The 21,165-nt window shown below is 40.0% G+C and overlaps 1 protein-coding gene across 1 annotated transcript in view; it reads right to left on the bottom strand.

The window, feature by feature from the left end:
* STT3B (STT3 oligosaccharyltransferase complex catalytic subunit B) overlaps positions 1–21,165 on the bottom strand; it is a 255,397-nt gene that overhangs the window by 96,543 nt on the left and 137,689 nt on the right. The window contains exons 4-5 of the mRNA XM_073630289.1: positions 10,291–10,356; positions 4,838–4,937 (exon numbers count right to left, since the gene is read on the bottom strand). Of these exons, the coding sequence (XP_073486390.1) occupies positions 4,838–4,937; positions 10,291–10,356 (166 nt within the window). The remainder of the gene's footprint in view (positions 1–4,837; positions 4,938–10,290; positions 10,357–21,165) is intronic.

The raw sequence follows: 21,165 nt of genomic DNA, 5'->3' as shown, positions 1-21,165 counted from the left end.
TTCTTCAACACTATTTGAATGGTATCACACTATTGGAGTTTTTGTTTCCTCCTTATGAGACTCCTTTGGATGATCTGGGGATATCGCAGTGAGTGGAGGCTATAGAGAAAGATTACCTGGTGTTTGGATTATCTTCAGGGGCTTTGCCCTGTTACCCCGCAGAGGGTAATCTGCTTGTACGGTTGACCATCCTAGCGATAGGCGTTCCCTTCTATCTGGTAAGAGTCCCTGATTGCCACATATGGTGTGTCACAGAAGATTCATTATCTGTCACTTGAAGGAACACAATTTATTCATTCTGGACCATTTTGATACTATACGGACTTTTTTTCTACCAATTTGCTATTTTTGATACACATTGCACTTTTCATGTTTAGTGTGTGTAGCACTTATTTTACTTATTACACTCATGGTTAGTGTGGTTATAAGTTTGACAGACTTATTCATGTAATTAGTGGATTTGTCATATACATTTTTTTTGCACTTTAATCATTAGTGTGCCTTATCACATTGGTTTGCGCGATTGTTACTTCAATAGGATAATGACCCAAGACATACACCTAAAAGTGCCCAAGAATGGCTAAACGCAAAACACTGGACTACATTGAAGTGGCCCTCTATGAGCCCTGATCTGAATCCTATCAAACACCTGAACCGGCCATGGCCGGCCTAAGAGACCAACATGAACTGGTAGCCTTTTACCCACCAATACAAGCCCCAGCCTTGCCTCCATGCATGTTGTTGTGTCCCAGTTGAACAACAAGAGACGTATTACAACGTTATAGAGAGATGATTATATGTTAAAAATATCTCCTAGTTCAGAACAGCAACTTGTCCATTTACATCAGCCCTTTGTGCTAGAGAGGAGCTACCATGTATATTCTACCCATCAACACAGGAAGCACCTTGTGAAGATCACAATCTAGCAAGTCATGTCACTTACAGAATTTTTCTAAATGCATTTCTGAATCACTTACATTTTCAAAAACCACAGCTAAAAAAAAAAAAAAAAAAAAAAAAGTATAGCAAACCTGCATGGGCAGCCAAGTATGCAAGCAGAAAACCACAAGCATGATGATGTATTTCTATGGTAATTTTTACTTTTACAAGCACAGAATTTTTTCAGAGAGAAGGCTGTGGTAAACTGTTGAAAAAATATAAGACAATCATATCTGTAAAGGGGTTTAATCTCATAGGTCAGCTATGTCAATGTGACCTACTGTTTAAAAAAAAAAAAAAAAAAAATTGGAACAAGAGATGAACTGAATTCTAAACTTGCCATATAAGGGTCCCTTATTTCCCCTAACACAATACCAATATCTCTCCAATCTATAGCTGACAAGAACCAACCATTTCTAAAGAACCTAATACCACAACATGATGAAATGTGAAAGTTCCACATTTAGAAAACAATGAAATGCTAGGTCGTTGAAGTTCCAGTAAACGCAAAGATGAACACCCGATACCATCCTTGAACTGCACATTGCTTGTACAATTACTGCCTCTGTTTTAATTACTGTACCTGAATATCTACATTCGAAAGGAACTAAAACTCTACTGATTTTACATTCCTCACTTTACCCCTTTTCCACTATGCTAACATCCTAAAATTCCCCCATAAGATTTAAAAGTCAACTTTAGCCACAACCTATATTTCAATTCTAGGTAGACTGCAATGGAGGCACCAGCCCGGAGCAATTTCACACTCTTGGCATACGACAAGAGATGTAAGGATACAGAATGTCATTCATTAGCGATGCACCGGAATATCAGCCGATAAAGGTGTTATCTGCATAAGAGAAAATAGTGCAGATAATAGCACCAAAACGCCTGCGATTTTACTGTGCATATGGTGTGATTTTCCTGGGTCACGCCACTCAAAAACCACATAACATAATACAGGTCATTAAGGATGTGTTTTTGCTACATTTCCAATGCATTTCAACAGGGAGGTACGTTTTTGGTTTGTTTTGTTTAACTGACCAAAAATGCAGCAAGCATTTTACCACCACAATGGAAGCGTACCAGACAGGTGTGAAGCCATACATAGAATCTGTATGGATACATTTTTCTTGAGCTTTTCTTGCGCTGAAGGTGCCAATAATAGCCGATAATAAATTTGTATTAATTTAAATTCATATTAGTTAAAAAGTTGAATGAGACACATACACATATATATATATATATATATATATATATATATATATATATATATATATATATATATATATATATATATATAAAGCTTTCATTTTTGGTTTTCGGCCAAGTGCATCCTGCATTTAGTGCACCTCTAACATTCATACTAGCATTCATAATGCTAGTAAGCATATGAAAAAAACGGAAGACCCCCTAACGGGGCTTTAATGCTGCCAATATTGTAATATAATACAATTCAAAGTAGGGTAGATAATCAAGGTGTTTTATGGATACAAAAGTTAACTAAACAATCTGACATTTAAAAAGTCAGGACATGAACTGGAGTACAAAATTGGTAAAAAGCACTACCCATGACAGGGAACAGTGTACAGTACAATCAACCATGGGCAACAAAGATATAGTAGCATAAAATCTAGGTTGTAGAATCCTAGTAAGCATTCTACAAAAACATTCAAGGAAGAAAAAAAAAATTTAAATAATTGTAACCTGGTTTAAAAAATGTGCTACAAAGCATTCAAACCACGCGTGCCCTTTTTGGAAGGGAATTTGGAATAACAAGCTTGCAGCAAGTGCAAGATGTACCTTAGAGTAGTTCTAAAGGCTGGAGGTTTTTTTTAACCTTCATGCATCCCATGTAAAAAACCTTCAGAGTGCAGCGCCTCCCTTATACTTACCCGAGCCCAATCTTGATCCAGGGATGTGCACGAGAGCAGCTGCTCTCCCGACTCTCTCCCTCCTCATTGACTCAGATACAGCAGAGTGGGAGCCATTGCCTCCCACTGCTGTCAATCACAGCCAGCGAGGAGAGACCCAGGCTCAGCCACGCTCTCTTTTGGACACATACAGTGGGGCTTTTGAGCGAGCACGCATGAGTAACCCCATAGCAAGTGACATGCTATGGGGACACAATATAAATAAAAAAACTTAACCTTTAGTATTACTTTAAAATAAATTTACATCAGAACCATTTTACATGAACAGGAGATGGTCCTGAATCAACAAAATTGAGGTTGACAAGTGGGCTGGTCTCAAGGTGTAGAGGACAGGTATTCCAGCAGCTAAACCTCCACACCAAGACAATAGTGGCACACATGAAGAGGATAGGGGTACACTGCTATATAACACAATTTATGGTTTACTGATAACCATCGCATGGGGCGAGCACTGACTGACAAGGTATAGTCATGGGTGGGCTGGTATATGGAAAGTAAATAAATAAGTGCAGCGCTAAAATTACAAAATAAAAAGTCCAATAAAGTTCATATGTTCATGGATTGAAACACATGTAAATAAAGAGGCACGCAGACGTCACTGGTGATAAAGGGTGCTTCATGCAAAAGTTTAAGGTGATCCCTGGTCCGTGCTCACACCATTTGTTTAGCCAAACTGCTCACCTTGCTTAATAGACCCCTGAACTAACAGGAAGGTCATGAGAGCTTTCACCACCTCCGGTGGTAATGGTAAACTTGTAGATGGAAGATGGGCACCTCTCGGACTCCGCAGATAAGCCTTGTGACTCTCCCGCAGCAACATATAATATAAAGAAAAAATCTAGTGCTCTCTGTATGACTAGTAAAAGGTAACATTTATTAAAAGTCGGGTACTCACATAAATAGCACTTAGTCCAAGTGCTAGGATATCAAGCATAAAAAAAACATAAAAAAAACTGGTAACAGCAAAGCTGGTAAGGTGGTCGTAGTGACATTAAGATAAACTCCCGCACGCGTATCGTCCTTAGGACTTCCTCAGCGATAATCATCGCTGAGGAAGTCCTAAGGACGATACGCGTGCGGGAGTTTATCTTAATGTCACTACGACCACCTTACCAGCTTTGCTGTTACCAGTTTTTTTTTATGTTTTTTTATGCTTGATATCCTAGCACTTGGACTAAGTGCTATTTATGTGAGTACCCGACTTTTAATAAATGTTACCTTTTACTAGTCATACAGAGAGCACTAGATTTTTTCTTTATATTATATGTTGCTGCGGGAGAGTCACAAGGCTTATCTGCGGAGTCCGAGAGGTGCCCATCTTCCATCTACAAGTTTACCATTACCACCGGAGGTGGTGAAAGCTCTCATGACCTTCCTGTTAGTTCAGGGGTCTATTAAGCAAGGTGAGCAGTTTGGCTAAACAAATGGTGTGAGCACGGACCAGGGATCACCTTAAACTTTTGCATGAAGCACCCTTTATCACCAGTGACGTCTGCGTGCCTCTTTATTTACATGTGTTTCAATCCATGAACATATGAACTTTATTGGACTTTTTATTTTGTAATTTTAGCGCTGCACTTATTTATTTACTTAGTTCAAAAGGGTTTATATATTTGCCTTTAGTGTTCAGCTGCTGTGATTAGGCATTGAGTTTTGCGCTGACTGTTTGTTTCTGATTGGTATATGGAAAGACCTGACATGTAGTCACAGCTACTGACATGGTGCAGAGTGTGGAAACTTAATGAGTGGGTAATGGATTTCATTGAATCGTTCATTGGAGCACTGCAGAACAGTAAAGTAATCAATTTTTTTTTTATCTGGCTGACTGCAACAAAACATGTACCAGCAATGGCATTTTGTAAAGGTAACTGACAGACAGAACATTTCTGCTATTCAACTTAGAGTGGGAATTTTTTGCAAGGGAAATAACTACGTGGAACATCTTTGCACTTGTAGCTACTTACCTATGTAGACTCTCTTGCTGTAACGCTGCATCAAAAGCAACACAAACACATGGAGTGGAATAAGATTGATAATAAACACATAGCCACCCCAGGCAGACACCTAGAAGACAGGAAGAAAAGAATAAGACAATAAAATTGCAGTTACATTATAACTTGATCCCTTTACCTGGCCTCTGAATGAAAACAGTAAAGTGGAAAGCTGATGGTTTAAAACATCCTAAGGGCCGGTTCACACCAGATGCAGTTCCATGCGCTTTTTTCTGCACAGAAAGCATGCACTGTGTTTTCAATGTATTCCAATGGCTCTAGTTTACACCATACAGTCAGTTTCGGGTCAGTTTCTGCACCGGAAACTGACTGCATGGTGTGAACTAGAGCCATTGGAATACATTGAAAACACTGTGCACGTATTCTGTGCAGAAACAAAAAGCGCACGGAACTGAACTGAACTGCATCTGGGGTGAACTAGCACCAAGGGCTTGTGTCGACGGACTTCTGTTTTCTTTGAGCAGGTTATGCATTCCTATACAAGTCTATGGAAGTGCAGAACTCGCTTTAGACCTGGTTCACACTGGTGCGATATCACATGTTAAATCGGCGGCAATGACACCGTCCTAATCAGTGCAACGCTACATTTGCTGCACCGCACCGATTTCAAAAAGTAGTTTCTGTACTACTTTCTGCGATTTCGGGCTGCGATTTACATTGACATCTGTGCAGAAACCTGCACAGATGTCTCTGAAATTGCGGCCGAAATCAGGGCAGACATGCGGGAGTAAAATCACACTGAGCTGTAGGAATGAAGCCGTGCGAGTTCAGCTGAGTACATTCCCGCAGCTCAGTGTGAACCTGGGCTGAAGTAGGTCAACTGAAGGTGAAATACACCTAGCCATGATATCTGAATGTATAAACCAGTGTTCTCCAAACTACGGCCCTTTGCTTGCCTTCATGTGGTCCTTGGGGCACTATTTTATCTACTGACACCAAAAATGGGGAAAAATTCCTTTTGCTGATACCAACAGTGGGGCACTATTCCTCTCATTGACACCGATAGGGCACATATTTCCTTCTATTGACACCAATGATGGGGCACATATTTCCTACCATTGACACCGATGAGGCACATATTTCCTACCACTGACACCAATGATGAGGCACATATTTCCTTCCATTGACACCAGCGATGAGGCACATATTTCCTTCCATTGACACCGACAATGGGGCACATATTTCCTTCCATTGACACCGACAATGGGGCACATATTTCCTTCCATTGACACCGACAATGGGGCACATATTTCCTTCCATTGACACCGACAATGGGGCACATATTTCCTTCCATTGATCCCAACGATGGGCCACTATTCCTCCCACTGACACCAGCGAAAGGGCACAATTCTTCCCACTGACACCAAAAATTGGGCAGAATTCCTTCCATTGATACCAACAATGGGCCACTATTCCTCCACTGACACCAAAGATAGGGAACTGTTTTCTTCCACTGGACGCCAGGACATTTTCTACTCCCGCTGGCACTTGTCCGCCCCCCTTAAAGTCTGAAGGACAGCAAAGTGGCCCTTTGTTTAGAAAGTTTGGAGACCCCTGGTAAAAACTATCACAAAAAAAGCACAAGAAGCCATCGGTGGTAATGTGGAAGCTTGTCTAGCATACAATGCCACAGTGCCACATCCCAAGTACAGAATAATAATGAGATGCTTTTTGGAAACATACTTCTAAGGCTCTAACCAAAAATTTTGTAAAAAAAAAAAAAAGTTACATTTTATTAATGCATAATCCTAAAATCTGTTAAAAAATTTGCTATAAACATCATTAGCAATGCACCCCTTTAGCGTAGAAGGGACCTCTCCCTTGGAACAGGTATGTCTAACATTGGTAAATAACCAATGCAACACGATAGTCAGAAATGGGGGCAGGACTACCATGTTAAAGGATAAGTATCGCACCATCAGTGCTGTTCAGTCTGAACTCCTGTGACTCGTTTTTAGCCGACAGCGGGCTAGCCAGCTGTCCACTGACATCACTCAGCTGGTCCAGGCACTGGATCGATCACGGCTTTACAGTAAAGATTCACCCAGATGCCTGGACCGGCAGCTGGCTCAGCCTCTCAGCGAGCTACCTTGAGACTGAGTAAGCTGCTCCCTCCACAGCCCAGCGCTCTAGTGAGTGCTGGAGGGGCAGAGCAGAGTGCCAGTTTGATGCTTTGCAGTGCATTCATGTGTCTTGCTGTAAGGCAGCTTATTTCCATCAAAATCAGGGTGGATAAAAATCGCTGGGGAAAAAAAAAAAAAAATCAAATAAAATCAGGATTTTTTTTATTATTTAAACCTGATTTTTTTTTTTTTTTTTATCAAACTTTAATAAAATGCTTTTGGAGTAAAAAAAAATATATCTAAAGATAATTTATCTCAAATAGAAAACTAATAAATTTAGTTTTTTTTTTAAATTCAGCATTAAATGGAGCTTAGTTATGTAACATGAGGCTGTATATTGTGCAATATTTACGTTTTTGGTAAACTCATGCAATGAATCCAAGCTCTGCAAGCTGAGATAACATGAACTGGCAAAGTTATTGTTTTAACTAAATAAAAGAAAGAATTTGAGTAGTTCAACTACAGCACCTTGAAAAAGTATTCATACCCCCTTGAAATTTTCCACATTTTGTCACAACCAAAAACGTAAATGTATTTTATTGGGATTTTATGTGATAGACCAACACAAAGTGGCACATAATTGTGAAGTGGAAGGAAAATGATAAATGGTTTTCAAATTTTTTTACAAATACGTGAAAAGTGTGGTGAGCATATGTACTCAGCCCCCTTTACTCTGATAACCCCAACTAAAATCTATTGGACACAATTGCCTTTAGAAGTCACCTAATTAGTAAATAGAGTCCACCTGTGTGTAATTTAATCTCAGTATAAATACAGCTGTTCTGTGAAGCCCTCAGAAGCTTGTTAGAGAACCTTTGTGAACAAACAGCATCACGAAGGCCAAGGAACACACCAGAAAGGTCAAGGATAAAGTTGTGGAACCCTAAAGTAGGGTTAGGTCATAAAAAAAATATCCCAAGCTTTGAACTTCTCACGGAGCACTGTTCAATCCATCATCTGAAAATGGAAAGAGTATGACACAACTGCAAACCTACCAAGACATGGCCGTCCACCTAAACGGACAGGCCGGGCAAAGAGAGCATTAATCAGAAAAGCAGCCAAGAGGCCCATGGTAACACTGGAGGAGCTGCAGAGATCCACAGCCCAGGTAGGAGAATCTGTCCACTAACAACTATTAGTCGCAAACATGTGGAAGAAGGTGCTCTGGTCAGATGAGACCAAAATTGAATTTTGGCCTAAAATCAAAACGCTGTGTGTGGCGGAAAACTAACACTGCACATCACCCTGAACACAAGAATCATGAAACATGGTGGTGGCAGCATCATGTTGTGAGGATGCTTTTCTTCAGCAGGGACAGGGAAGCTGGTCAGAGTTGCTGGGAAGATAGATGGAGCCAAATACAGGGCAATCTTAGAAGAAAACCTGTTAGAGTCTGAAAAAGACTCAAGACTGGGGCGGAGGCTCACCTTCCAGTAGGACGACGACACTAAACATACAGCCAGAGCTACAATGGAATGGCTTAGATCAGGGGTGTCCAAACTTTTTTCAAAGGGGACCAGATTGGATAAAGTGAACATGCGGGAGGGCCGACCATTTTGCCTGACATTCTTTGAACTATTAAAATTTGGTGTAAGCGTGTTCGTCCCAGCACTAATGCACTGCCCAACAAGAATTATCTTGCCTTTGTGAAGCGATGAGCTTGGGCGTGTTATTTGGATATACCATATTTATCGGCGTATAACACGCACCTTCACTTTAAGAGGGAAGTTTCAGAAAAAATCTTAAAGCGGTGGTCCTCCCACCGCTACAAAAAATAAAAGTCAGCAGCTGCACATACTGTAGCTGCTGACATTTATTAATCGGACACTTATCTGTCCTGAGTCCAGCAATGTTGGCACCGCAGCTGATGTTTCCATAAGCTGTCGGGTGCTGCTGCCTCCATTGCGAGTAAGGGAATCCGGCAGTGTAGCCTTACGGCTACATAAAAGCCCAATAAAATACATTTACATTTTTGGATTAACATGACAAAAAGTGGAGAATTTCGAGAGTTAGGAATACTTTTTCAAGGCACTGCATGTGTGATTAACCTAAAATCAGTTCTGATATCGCTGTTTTACTAACCTGACAGCTTATTATTCTAAATAGGAAACCTTCATTTTGTTTTACAAATATTAACCTCTATACATCGGCTGTTTGAAAAGGAATATAGCTGGTATGGCAGCAGCTAGCTGTCACACTGCTATGCAAATATATTGTGACAGGAAGTATTGCAACAACTGCCATTTTATTCTCTAAGGTATTAGAAGAAAAAAATATATGAATGTTTGGGGATCCTAGTAAATTTCTAGCCAAAAAAAAAAAAAAATGATTTTAACTTGTAAACACCAAATCTCAAACCGAGGCACTGTCCTTAAGTGGTTAAAGATTCTAACAACCAGCAAGAATTAGTCCTTACATTTAAAGAACACCTGTCATTTCAGATCCATCATGGCAGCACCTGTTAGCGGGCATCCACTCACCTGCAGCCGCCACATCGCTCACCTTGTTGTGTCACTCCTGCGTCACCAGCCGTCCCATTAAAGTTAATGGGACTGTCAGCGAGTCAACAGCTCAGCCTCTAACGAGCCACCTTGAGACTGAGCAAGCAGGTAAAAGATGATAGTTGCTCTTTAAAAATCATGATTTAAAATCGAATGGATGTGAATAAAGCCTTTTTACTAGTGATTTAAAATTAACGTGATTTGAATCAAATCCACCCTGACCAAAATCCAGGTTCTTATGGTAGTGCTTTTTTTTTTTTTTTAACCTCTCACAATACAGAGGTGGATCAGGTCTGTGTTTGGTGGTGCACTAAAAAGCACATGTTGGGTCATGCTGGCAAGGTGCTTTATGACATTTAAAATGCACAGCACTACAGTACAGCACACAGTCTGTTTCCTATGTTATGGTAAAGAAATGTGAATATAACCTCAGATATGAAAGCTACTGGAGATGCCCCAAAGGGTTTGGATCATGCCTGCATGTCAGACTGTCCTCTACTGTCCATGACCTCAGTTCAGTACCGCTGGGCATCTCAGCCTAATGCAACCCAAAACTGCTTTTTATGCTGCCTTTAAAAACCTGAACTCGAATAACTCCATAAGTATGCTATGAAAGCTAATGGTGATAGACAGCCCTGACCAGTATTCTAGACATGCTCCATCACAAAGCTCAAAACATTGTACATACTACCACTTTAAAGATGTCAGATTACAAAAGATAGATGCTGGACATCGGGGCATTGTTGAATGACAACAGAAAGTGTATCTGGCATGAACTTACCATGTAAAAATAAGACAAACAGCAGCATATCGTCCAAAAGACGGAGCCCGTTTTTACGGATTTCACCTAAAATGACAGGAGAATGTATAAGAACATGAAGCACCGACAGTAAAGGCAACCATACAGGCAGTTATTTTTCACTTTAATTCAACAAAAGGGGAACCACTGAATGTTCCAAAAGCATACATGAAAAAATATGAAAGAATGTATAAATGTTTTACATGTATATTGAGGGAATATATAATGTTTTACACTAAACTACAGTATATTCAGGACTATTGCTCTCAGTTTGGTCAGATAAAGATTTCCTATTTACCACATGCAGTCAGCAGGTGGCACAGTCAAAGCAGAACTTTACAGCTTTACTACCACATTCATCAATGTTCACAACAAACTACACCAAGCTTAGTCAGAGGAGCTAACCCTATTCTGCACATATATATCATACATAGTTGCATGCTGTCTTGGTACGAAGCATTCTGTATTAAATATTAACTTAAAAAAAAAAAAAAAAATTTATACAAGCAATGAAAAAGTGGTCCTCAAGGCAAGTGTTTAAATCCAAACAACAAAAATAAAATTGACTAAAGAGCATTATAACTTTCATATAGCTGTTTAAGAAATTTTGGTCCTAATGTGTTTTTATGCAATTTAGATAAATCCACAGATGCATGCAACGCCCTCGAAGAAGCAGGAGACTGAGAAACATGTTGGTTCTCTGCATACTCAAGCATCTTGTGAAAAAGTATATCCCAGTACCAACCACCAACAGCGATTTCATGAATTTTGTGATTTTATATGTAACAGATAATGTATTTTTGTATCGATTTTTGACCTAATTAAATGACTTTTTAACTCTATCCAATGTTTTGGTGCCTACCTTAATATACAGATATGCTGGTCTCCCTCAAAAATCCCATTCCCATTGAGATAGCTTAGGCTTTCTCTTTCAATAGTTTGGTTTTGTAACTTTCATATAGCTGTATTAAAATAAAACAATTTTTTTCACATTTTATTAAAGCCTTTGCTGTGTGTAGTTTGGAATTAATAATGTATATGGGGCTCAGGCCTTTTGAGGCCTTACTATATAATGATACTGCCGATTTAAAAAAAAAAAAAAAAAAGTAAGAGTCTGAAGTAATGATTGGTAGCCAGAAACAAAATGTGATCTAGCCTATGCTGGAAGTAGCGGTTTTTATTTTTATAATTCATAGCAAATACTTTGTCTTTTTTATTCAAAATAATGTGGTTCGTCAACACCCTTTGAATTTACATATGGCATTATAAATTAGGAGAGATACATTTAATAACTCCTCCTTATAAAACTACTATTGCTAATCCAATTAGGAAAGTGTGGGATGCCTGGCTTCAAAATTTCCTGACCACAAAAAATCATGCAGCAAGTTAAGTCAGCACTTCTGAGCTGCATGCTTGTTTTGGGTCAATGACTTAAAAATATTAAAATACCACTGATCAGCAGACACCCAAGCAACAAACATTTTCAGACATTGGCAATGGCAGCATACATATCGTCTCAGTACAAATTTAATTTAACATTTCTAACACAGAGTAAAGCACTCACAACACTAGAAAAAAACAGTAAAAAATTTATGGCTGGGTTTTTAGCATGATTGCACAATAACTACATATCTTAAAAGTTTAAGCAACCTACAAAACATGCAAGTCCTGAGTTTTTCCTGTTTCTTTCCTCATTCCAAACCTTTGCATTTTACATAGAAGCTGCCCATCACATTGGAATGACCAATTAAATATAACCAAAAATTCTTTCATCCTAAAACACTTTCTGATAACATTAAGAGAAGACTGCAGAGTGCAGAGGACAATGCTGGATTTCTGGCAGGACCAACAAGAATGAACCATTTTAGCACAATGCCTTCAAAAAGGTATGATTGACCAAAATGAGCGAAAATAGAAATTGTGACGGTTTACATATACTTTAACTTTTTTACAGAAACCAAAAAAAATAAATATTATTATCAATTTGCATTCAATTTGAGATCTAAATATATACTATGTGTGTGGCTGAAATCGCATCGCACAGAGATTGCATGCGATTTGCACTGCAGTGCGAATCACATCTGATGTTGGATATCGCACCAGTGGGAACCGGCCCTCAGTCTCAAAGCACTCCAGTCTAAGGCTTGGTTCACATTACTGTGTGTGTTAGGGGTATGTGCACCAAAATCACATGCGTTCCTGACACAAACAGGCATATTAATTTGTATCCTCCACCCATCATTGGCAAACAGTGTGTTTTCGGTGTGGTGAAATGGTTGGGGACTTCCCTGCTTCTTTGTGGGTAGAGCAGCTTGACACAGCACACAGATAGGCTTGTTCAGATCTTAGGTAGAGGAATGGTCGGCAAAACCCCCAGGTGAATGGGGCCTCTCTGCAACGCACGTTGATGCTGCGTTTAGGGGGTTAAAACATACATTAAGAGGTGACACATTACCTGATCGGCTGCTACTAACGATTATTTTCATAATTGATTAATCGGTTAATGACCTTAAAAAAAAATGTGGTGCATAATTTAGTTAATATGTAAAGTTTAAAAAAAAAAGGTAATTTATTCTTAAATCTCTATGAAGTGGTAAATATAAATAACCAACTATATGGTTAGGGAGCAAAATCTCTAATCGACTCTGAGAATAACAGACAGAAGGGATATACCCTGTATATACTATTGGAGGGGATATACCCTGTATATACCTATTAGAGGGGATATACCCTGTATATACCTATTAGAGGGGATATACCCTGTATATACCTATTAGAGGGGATATACCCTGTATATACCTATTAGAGGGGATATACCCTGTATATACCTATTAGAGGGGATATACCCTGTATATACCTATTAGAGGGGATATACCCTGTATATACCTATTAGAGGGGATATACCCTGTATATACCTATTAGAGGGGATATACCCTGTATATACCTATTAGAGGGGATATACCCTGTATATACCTATTAGAGGGGATATACCCTGTATATACCTATTAGAGGGGATATACCCTGTATATACCTATTAGAGGGGATATACCCTGTATATACCTATTAGAGGGGATATACCCTGTATATACCTATTAGAGGGGATATACCCTGTATATACCTATTAGAGGGGATATACCCTGTATATACCTATTAGAGGGGATATACCCTGTATATACCTATTAGAGGGGATATACCCTGTATATACCTATTAGAGGGGATATACCCTGTATATACCTATTAGAGGGGATATACCCTGTATATACCTATTAGAGGGGATATACCCTGTATATACCTATTAGAGGGGATATACCCTGTATATACCTATTAGAGGGGATATACCCTGTATATACCTATTAGAGGGGATATACCCTGTATATACCTATTAGAGGGGATATACCCTGTATATACCTATTAGAGGGGATATACCCTGTATATACTATTAGAGGGGATATACCCTGTACCTACTATTAGAGGGGATATATACTGTACCTACTATTAGAGGGGATATATACTGTACCTACTATTAGAGGGGATATACACTGTACCTACTATTAGAGGGGATATACCCTGTACCTACTATTAGAGGGGATATACCCTGTACCTACTATTAGAGGGGATATACCCTGTACCTACTATTAGAGGGGATATACTGTAGCTACTATTAGAGGGGATATACTGTACCTACTATTAGAGGGGATATACTGTACCTACTATTAGAGGGGATATACTGTACCTACTATTAGAGGGGATATACTGTACCTACTATTAGAGGGGATATACTGTACCTACTATTAGAGGGTAAATCTGCTAAATATCATTAGACTCAGAGATTACTTTTTTTTATTTAATGAAAAAAAAAAGTTTTGCCGATTTTCAGACAGAACTGTAATATATATGCTGGCCATACAAAAACAATGTCTTCCTTAAAAAAAAAAAAAAAAAAAAAAAGTAATTTTAAGAACATTCATTCGATTTTCTAATTGTTAGTGGAGTCAAATCGACGTTTATTTTCAACCACAGTGATGGGAAAATTTAGAAATAATAATCGTCTGAAAATTGATCCATGTGGCCAGCATAAGGCACAGTACACACCTATGCAGTTTGCTTTTGATCTGTTTTTGCAGTGCGTTTAGATTTTTGCGCATGTGATTTTGCTGCGATTTGCGTTTTTGCAATTTTTTTGGCCAATTTGATGTTGGGCAGATTAAAAGACGCAAATTGCTGCAAAAACGCATTACATGCCTTTCTGCAGCTTCTCCACTGAAGTAGACTGAACCAAAAAAGCACCGTTTTGCATAAAAAAAAAAAAAAAGTCCCTGACCCTTTCAAAATACACAGCAGCTGAAAAAAGAATAGATGTGAACGTGTCCCATAGGAAACCATGTAAATGAACTGTAGTGTGTTTCTGCAAAAAGCACCAAAAAACAAAGATGTGAACCAGGCCTAAAAAAACTAAAATTAGCCCTTTATAGTACAAAGAAAAGCAGATAATCGCTACTATAAGGGGTTCATTTTTTTACTGTGAAACTAATATTTACAGTAGCACTTTGCTCTTTTTGTACTATAAAGGACTACTTTTAGTTGTTTTTTTTTTTTTTAACCCCATTGTTAGTGGCCGATTAATCGATAATTACATAAATTGATTATTATTTTAATGATCGATTTGTTGTTTCGGCCCTAATATACACACACAAACATAAAAACACACACCCTTTTTTAAAAAAGAAACCTGCACTCCCACTGCTGGGCACTGCACTGTAGGATGGAGACGGAGCGCGCTCAGGACTCGGGAAGATATCTCCCCCTTACACGGCTTTCAATTTCCTGACTGCAGTTGGACAGAAGAGTGGGAGCTTGGTCTCAATGCCTCTATCAGGATGCCGCGGCACCCCTGGCAAACTCCGGTGGCACCCTTGTTGAGAAAGGCTGGATCATAAGCACCGTTTAAATTGTTCAAGACTTAGGGATTAGGGCTTGAGCTAGAGCTGCACGATTCTGGCTAAAATGAGAATCACGATTTTTTTGCTTAGAAGATAGATCACGATTCTCTCATGATTCTTGCGACGTAAAATCATCTTTTTACATTAAAACAAAAAAAAAAAATATTGGGCTAACTTTACGGTTTCTTTTTTTTTTTTATTCAATGAAGTGTATTTTTTCCCAAAAAATTGCGTTTTAAAGGGTGCTGGGCAAATACAGTGTGACATAAAATATTGCAGCAATTGACATTTTATTCCCTAGGGTCTCTGCTAAAATATATATAATGTTTGGGGGTTCCAAGTAATTTTCTAGCAAAAAATATTGATTTTACCTTGAGAAACAAGTGTCAGAAAAAGATTTAGGGCTCTTTCACACGGGGCGGATCAGTGATGATCCGCCCGTGAACACCCGCTTGCTCAGCGGGGATCGCTCCGCCGATCCCCGCTGAGCAGGAAGATGACAGGTCCATCGCTGCACACTGTGCAGTGACGGACCTGTCAGAGCGCCGCTCTCCCCTATGGGGGATCGGATGATGACGGACCGTAGTGTCACGTGACAGTGTTTTTTTTGGGGTTTACAATTTTTTTTTTTTTAGGGGAGGGAGGGGGTGGATGGGGTCTGTTTGTTTTTTTATTTTAAATTTTTATTATTTTTTACAATAATTTTTTTTTATTATTTATCACAATACTTTTTTTTTTTTTTTTAATCAGACCTGTTGGGGGGCTTTGGTGAGATATCAGGGGTCTTAATAGACCCCTGAAATCTCCCCCTTGAGACAGAGAAAGAGATTCCCCAGCTCCTTTCTCTGCAGCCTCAGCTGCACTGAAAATGAATGGAGAGAAGAGAGCGGCTCCTCTACATTAATAAACTGAGACATCGTAATCACAGGAGGTTACAATGTTTCAGTTATGTGAATGGACAGTCAGTGATTACTGACTCTGTTCATACAGAAAAGGAAGGAGAAAAAGGAGTGGGACATCAGCAGAACGGAGGGGGACACGGAGGAAAACTGGAGGGGGACAGAAGCAGAACGGCGGGGGACATGGAGGAAAACTGGGAGTGGGACAGAAGCAGAACAGCGGAGGACATGGAGGAAGAAAGGAGGGGGACAGCAGAACGGAGGGGGTAAGCAGCAGAACGGCGGGGGACACGGAGGAAGAAAGGAGGGGGACAGCAGAACAGAGGGGAACTGGAGGAGGATGCGGGGACAGTCAGCGGTGATCGTGTGTGGGGGAGTTACAAGCACCGATCACCGCTGTATAGATTTCACTAAAGCAGCTGAAAGCCGGGGTGGGGGGGTGGGAGAGAAGCTTGTAACTCCCCCACTCACTGATCACCGCTGACTGTCCAGGTATCGGGTGAAGCATCTGGAGCATTTGCCCGAGTACAAGTACTCGGGCAAATGCTTGGTATCGGTACTAGTATAGGTATCGGGACAACCCTATTGTACATGTTTTTGTTACAAAACTTTATTGAAACGTCACAAATGCGACTTCATTCAGCTCTATTCACCTCAGTGGTGTTGCAATGTGGTGGTTGGCATCTAAACATAGTACTGCATGCTCACACCACCACAAAGCAAGGATGTAAACAGACTTCACAGCAAACAAGGCATTGGTACTGCACTGGGCAAGGATGTGTAAAATGATCTTCAGTTGAGTTATTCTGAATTTACAGTATATCACCCTCCTTCCTGAACTTTTTTTTATCCATTTTAAAACGGCAACATGTGAAGATGCATAAATGTAACCTATCAATTACTCCAAGATTCTGAAGAATCTGCTAAAACAGCCTTCCTGAATTATTTGTTGTCTGCACAGTGTTTATAGTCAGCAGTCAGGAGGAACCACAGCCCACGTCCCCCTACATACCACGGACAGCCAGGAAATTCTAAAGCATGGGCTTCTTTTCTGATGCAATGAAAAGCCCAGTGAGGTGGAGAGATGGGAATGCAAACTGAAAAGCTAAACCGCTGAAACAGGGAAAACACATGGCTGTATGAACTGTGCCATGACTGAATCATAAAAGACTGAACAGAATTGCAAATGGGTCGGCAGCTTACATATGAATTCCAACAAAATATTTAGCTGTTGGTTTGGAATTCAATTTTAAGGGGCTATTCACACCAATGGGTGTCCATAACGTGTGCTTGTTGGTGTGCAGTGTGTATGTGTGCTGGATTGTACAAAGCATTGCAGTGCTTGCTCTATCAGCTCTCTTTTTTTACATTACAGTCTATTAACCTTCATGTGTGGGAGCAATGCACTGTGTAAAAATTCAATAGGTCATACCAACACTGTTAAACTAACAGCAAGTAAGGCAAATTTGTTGGTCTAAACCTTGGGCAGTGCTGCCAAATACAACCCATTGGGGTTGGTATGAACCACCTCTAAATGATAATAATCTAAAGTACCATGTATATGCATGCAGCAGTGGCCTCATTTCTATGGCCAAGTTCACACCCCCTCTGGATGTCTGGGGTCAGCAACAGTATGGACCAGCCAAAGGAATAAAATACAGTAAGAACAGGTCCCGGTCAGGACTTTTTACATACAAAAGTGGTGTGTCAGGCAGGGCCAGACAGTCAAGATATTAGGACTAAGCGGGGAAAAGCCACAGGCTTTTCTTTCTTTTTTTTTAAACCAAAATAGATTTCTCTCTTGCTTCTCTGGCCTCCTGGGCTAAATGGTGCCCAGCATCATTCAACCTACTTTGCGTGTGAACAAGGCATCAAGGACTCGCACCCTAAAGGTGCAATACGACGCTGCTATACAAATAGCGCACACATCACATTTGTGCCCAACTTTGGAGTTGAGCTTGCACACTTGAGCCGTTTTCAAGGCGTTTAACTTTTTTCTTTAATGCCCCTCTAAATGCCCCTTCATGTTAGACTATGTGTCCATGCACACATAGGCGTTTAGCGACAGAAGAGAACTTTGGCATAAAAAAAAAAAAAAGAGTCAAAATTGTGCCTAACTACACCTGCAAGCGCAAGATGTGTTTAGTGCCTAAGCAATTTCTCGTTTCAATGGCCCCCTCCAATGAAATAAATGCCCACGTGCCTAAATATATTTGCAAAAACGTAGGCTTTTTTTTCAAAGCTGCCTTTTGCCTGCTAGGCGAAAAGCATATACACAGTGTGCATATAGCCCAATTCTTAAATACATACTATTACCGTCATCGATATTTCCTAGGAGGTGCACCGAAATGAAAATTCTGTACTGAAACTGAATATTCAGGATGCACTTGGCCGAAAATCCAAAATGGACAGATATAAAGAGATCTATATTATATTTAAGTTTATTGAACAGTTCTTGAAGCGCTTTTCTGTTAAAAAGAAAAGAAACGCATCCCTTGTAAATGCGATGTACGTCTTCACACTGGTCTGTTGCACTTCCGTTGAGGTGTAACGCACCTCCCTATTTTTCTATCGGCAAAACCCAGAAAACCAATGGTTTTCGGCAGCTAGTTCCCCCCAGAACACTTCCCATAGTTCCCTGCATGTCATAAAAGGGGTGAGCCTGAGTGGTACTCCCCATGCCTTCTGCGCATATGTGTAAGGTGTCTGTCACAATCTAATATTTGACTATGGAATACAAGACTTAAATGTATTGTGTTACCCAATATTAGGGATGGGGGAAAAATCGATTTGAATCTTGAATCGACTTAAGAGGTCAAATCGATTCAAATTTTCAGCAAATCGAATTTTTTTTTTTTTTCACAAGGACCGGCGCTGACAATGCGCCGGACCTGAGGAGCTGCGGGCAGGAGTTTTTAGGTGAGGCCGCGGCTTTGGCCTAGTCCACAAGGCCGGACGCCGCAGACTAGGCCGAAGCCGCTGCCTCGCCTAAAAACTCCTGCCTGCAGCTCCTCAGGACCGGTGCAGTGTCCATATAAAAAAAAAAAAAAAAAAGAAAAGAGAAAATCGCCCAGTTCTACCCAATATACATAATTATTTATGTGTTATTCTATTCTGTATGTTCAGTTATCACTGCTAATTTTCTTACCCGTCCTGAAGAAGCCGAAAATGGAAATGTGTTGACTCATGGCCACACAATATACTGTTATGAGACAAACTAAAGTGTTAATACTTAATACTAGTGTGGTCTTTGAGTTGGCACCTGGACTTCTAATTGTGTGGCTATTTGGGCTCATTTTTAGCTATTTGGCCATGTAAATTTTATTCTTTAGTAATAAAAGTACTATATAATTTTTATATGAATATCTGCTTGCTTTCCTTCAATGCCAGTAAAGTTCGTTAGTTCTAATTATATTTTTGTGTAAAGTTCTGGATGTGGCAGATGATCGGTGTATTTCTGAGCCTGAGTGGTTCCGCAGTGTAAACTAAACAAACTATTGCACTGAACAATGCGGTCATTCTTGCAGCAGGTTAGCGGGGTCAAGGAGAGTAGGGGTGTGTGTTCAGGCAGACTTGCTGGAATTAGAAGTACATGGAGGATCTTAGAACTAATGTTCATACATGTTCCAATATAACATCTATTTGTAGAGAGCAGTTAGGAACCTGTAGCTCTACAACTTCTTCCAATACTGATATTGCCCACCTGGCTATACAGCAAGGCTGGATTCAAACTGTAGCAACTATTGATGCGTGTTAACGTATGTCAAGCCTAGTACACACAGGCTGAATGTCGGGTAGCATCGGCCGGTTCAACATAAAATGCCCGACATTCGACCCAGTGTGTACTGCAGTTGGACCGTTCAGCCAGCTTCTGTCGAAGGGGTATCACCGAAAAAGGTCTACCCATCGGCTCCCGATCAGCACCTTCACCAGTGACCGTAGTGTATTCTCGCGGGGCGTGTGCGCGAGGGTGGGCCGTGTGGTGTTAAGTTAGTACAGAGGCTCCTCCTGAGCGGTCAGTTTTTTTTCGTTCAGCCCTGCTGGGTTAAACGAAGATTAAAACTACTAGTGTGTACTAGGCTTTAAGGAAGGTCTTTAATTATCATGGAGCAGGTGTGTTGCAGAAATACACAAAATGTGATTGGGCATGAGAATGTGAGAACAGCAATAATGGCTAAACAAAGTGAAAAATATATTTTTTAATAGAAAACCAGTTCACAAAAGATGCATTTCAGCTACATATTTAGCTGTCTTACAATAAGTCAGAATGGCACAGTGTAAATTACCGCTGAACCGTGATGGCTTATTTAAAATTTAATGCCAGAGAGCAAAAACTGATCTGTAATATATAATTTCCATACATACCTCTGAAAATAAATGTCAGCTCTAATCCTCCTGTCCCCTCACATTTCACTTGCAATGCGCTGACATTGCACAACTTATTACCCTCAATCACAAGTGCCTATTCTGGGACAACTGGAAAACCTTTGCTGACCTATAAAGTGTGTTTAGTCTTCAGAATGTTATTTGTGTGGTGGTTTAGTAGTTTGGAACCTGGCCTTGGAGTGTTGGGGGTCTGGGTTCCATTTTCACCAAGGATCCCAGTTTTTACGTTATCTCCATGTTCTTGAGGATTACCCAAAACTGCAGGTTTAAACCACTTTTGAGAAGGGGCTCGGTGTATGTTTGTATGTATATAATATGGACATATGGATATAGTTCGTAGTATTGACATTCGCTAGTTTATGTAAATCAGGCGCCATAAAATACAGCACAATACAAGTTAAACCTGAACTCCAATCACATTAGAATGTATTTCCCAATAGCCACAAAGTATATCAATTCACACTGTGTGCACCAAATGACTTATCTCTTATTATCTCTTATGACTAATAACTCTTATTATCCTGTAAAGGCGCAATGACATCCTCACTGCTATGTACTACCTGTGCAGAGAGCAGAGCTGTGGGAGTGACTCAACAGAATCCATCCACTATAGGTTGCCAGCAGAAAACTAC

The sequence above is a fragment of the Aquarana catesbeiana genome, linkage group LG05 (assembly GCF_042186555.1).
Source record: "Aquarana catesbeiana isolate 2022-GZ linkage group LG05, ASM4218655v1, whole genome shotgun sequence".
Lineage (NCBI taxonomy): Eukaryota > Metazoa > Chordata > Amphibia > Anura > Ranidae > Aquarana > Aquarana catesbeiana.
Note: the sequence above shows the minus strand (reverse complement) of the source record. Positions and strands in the feature narration are given on the sequence as shown.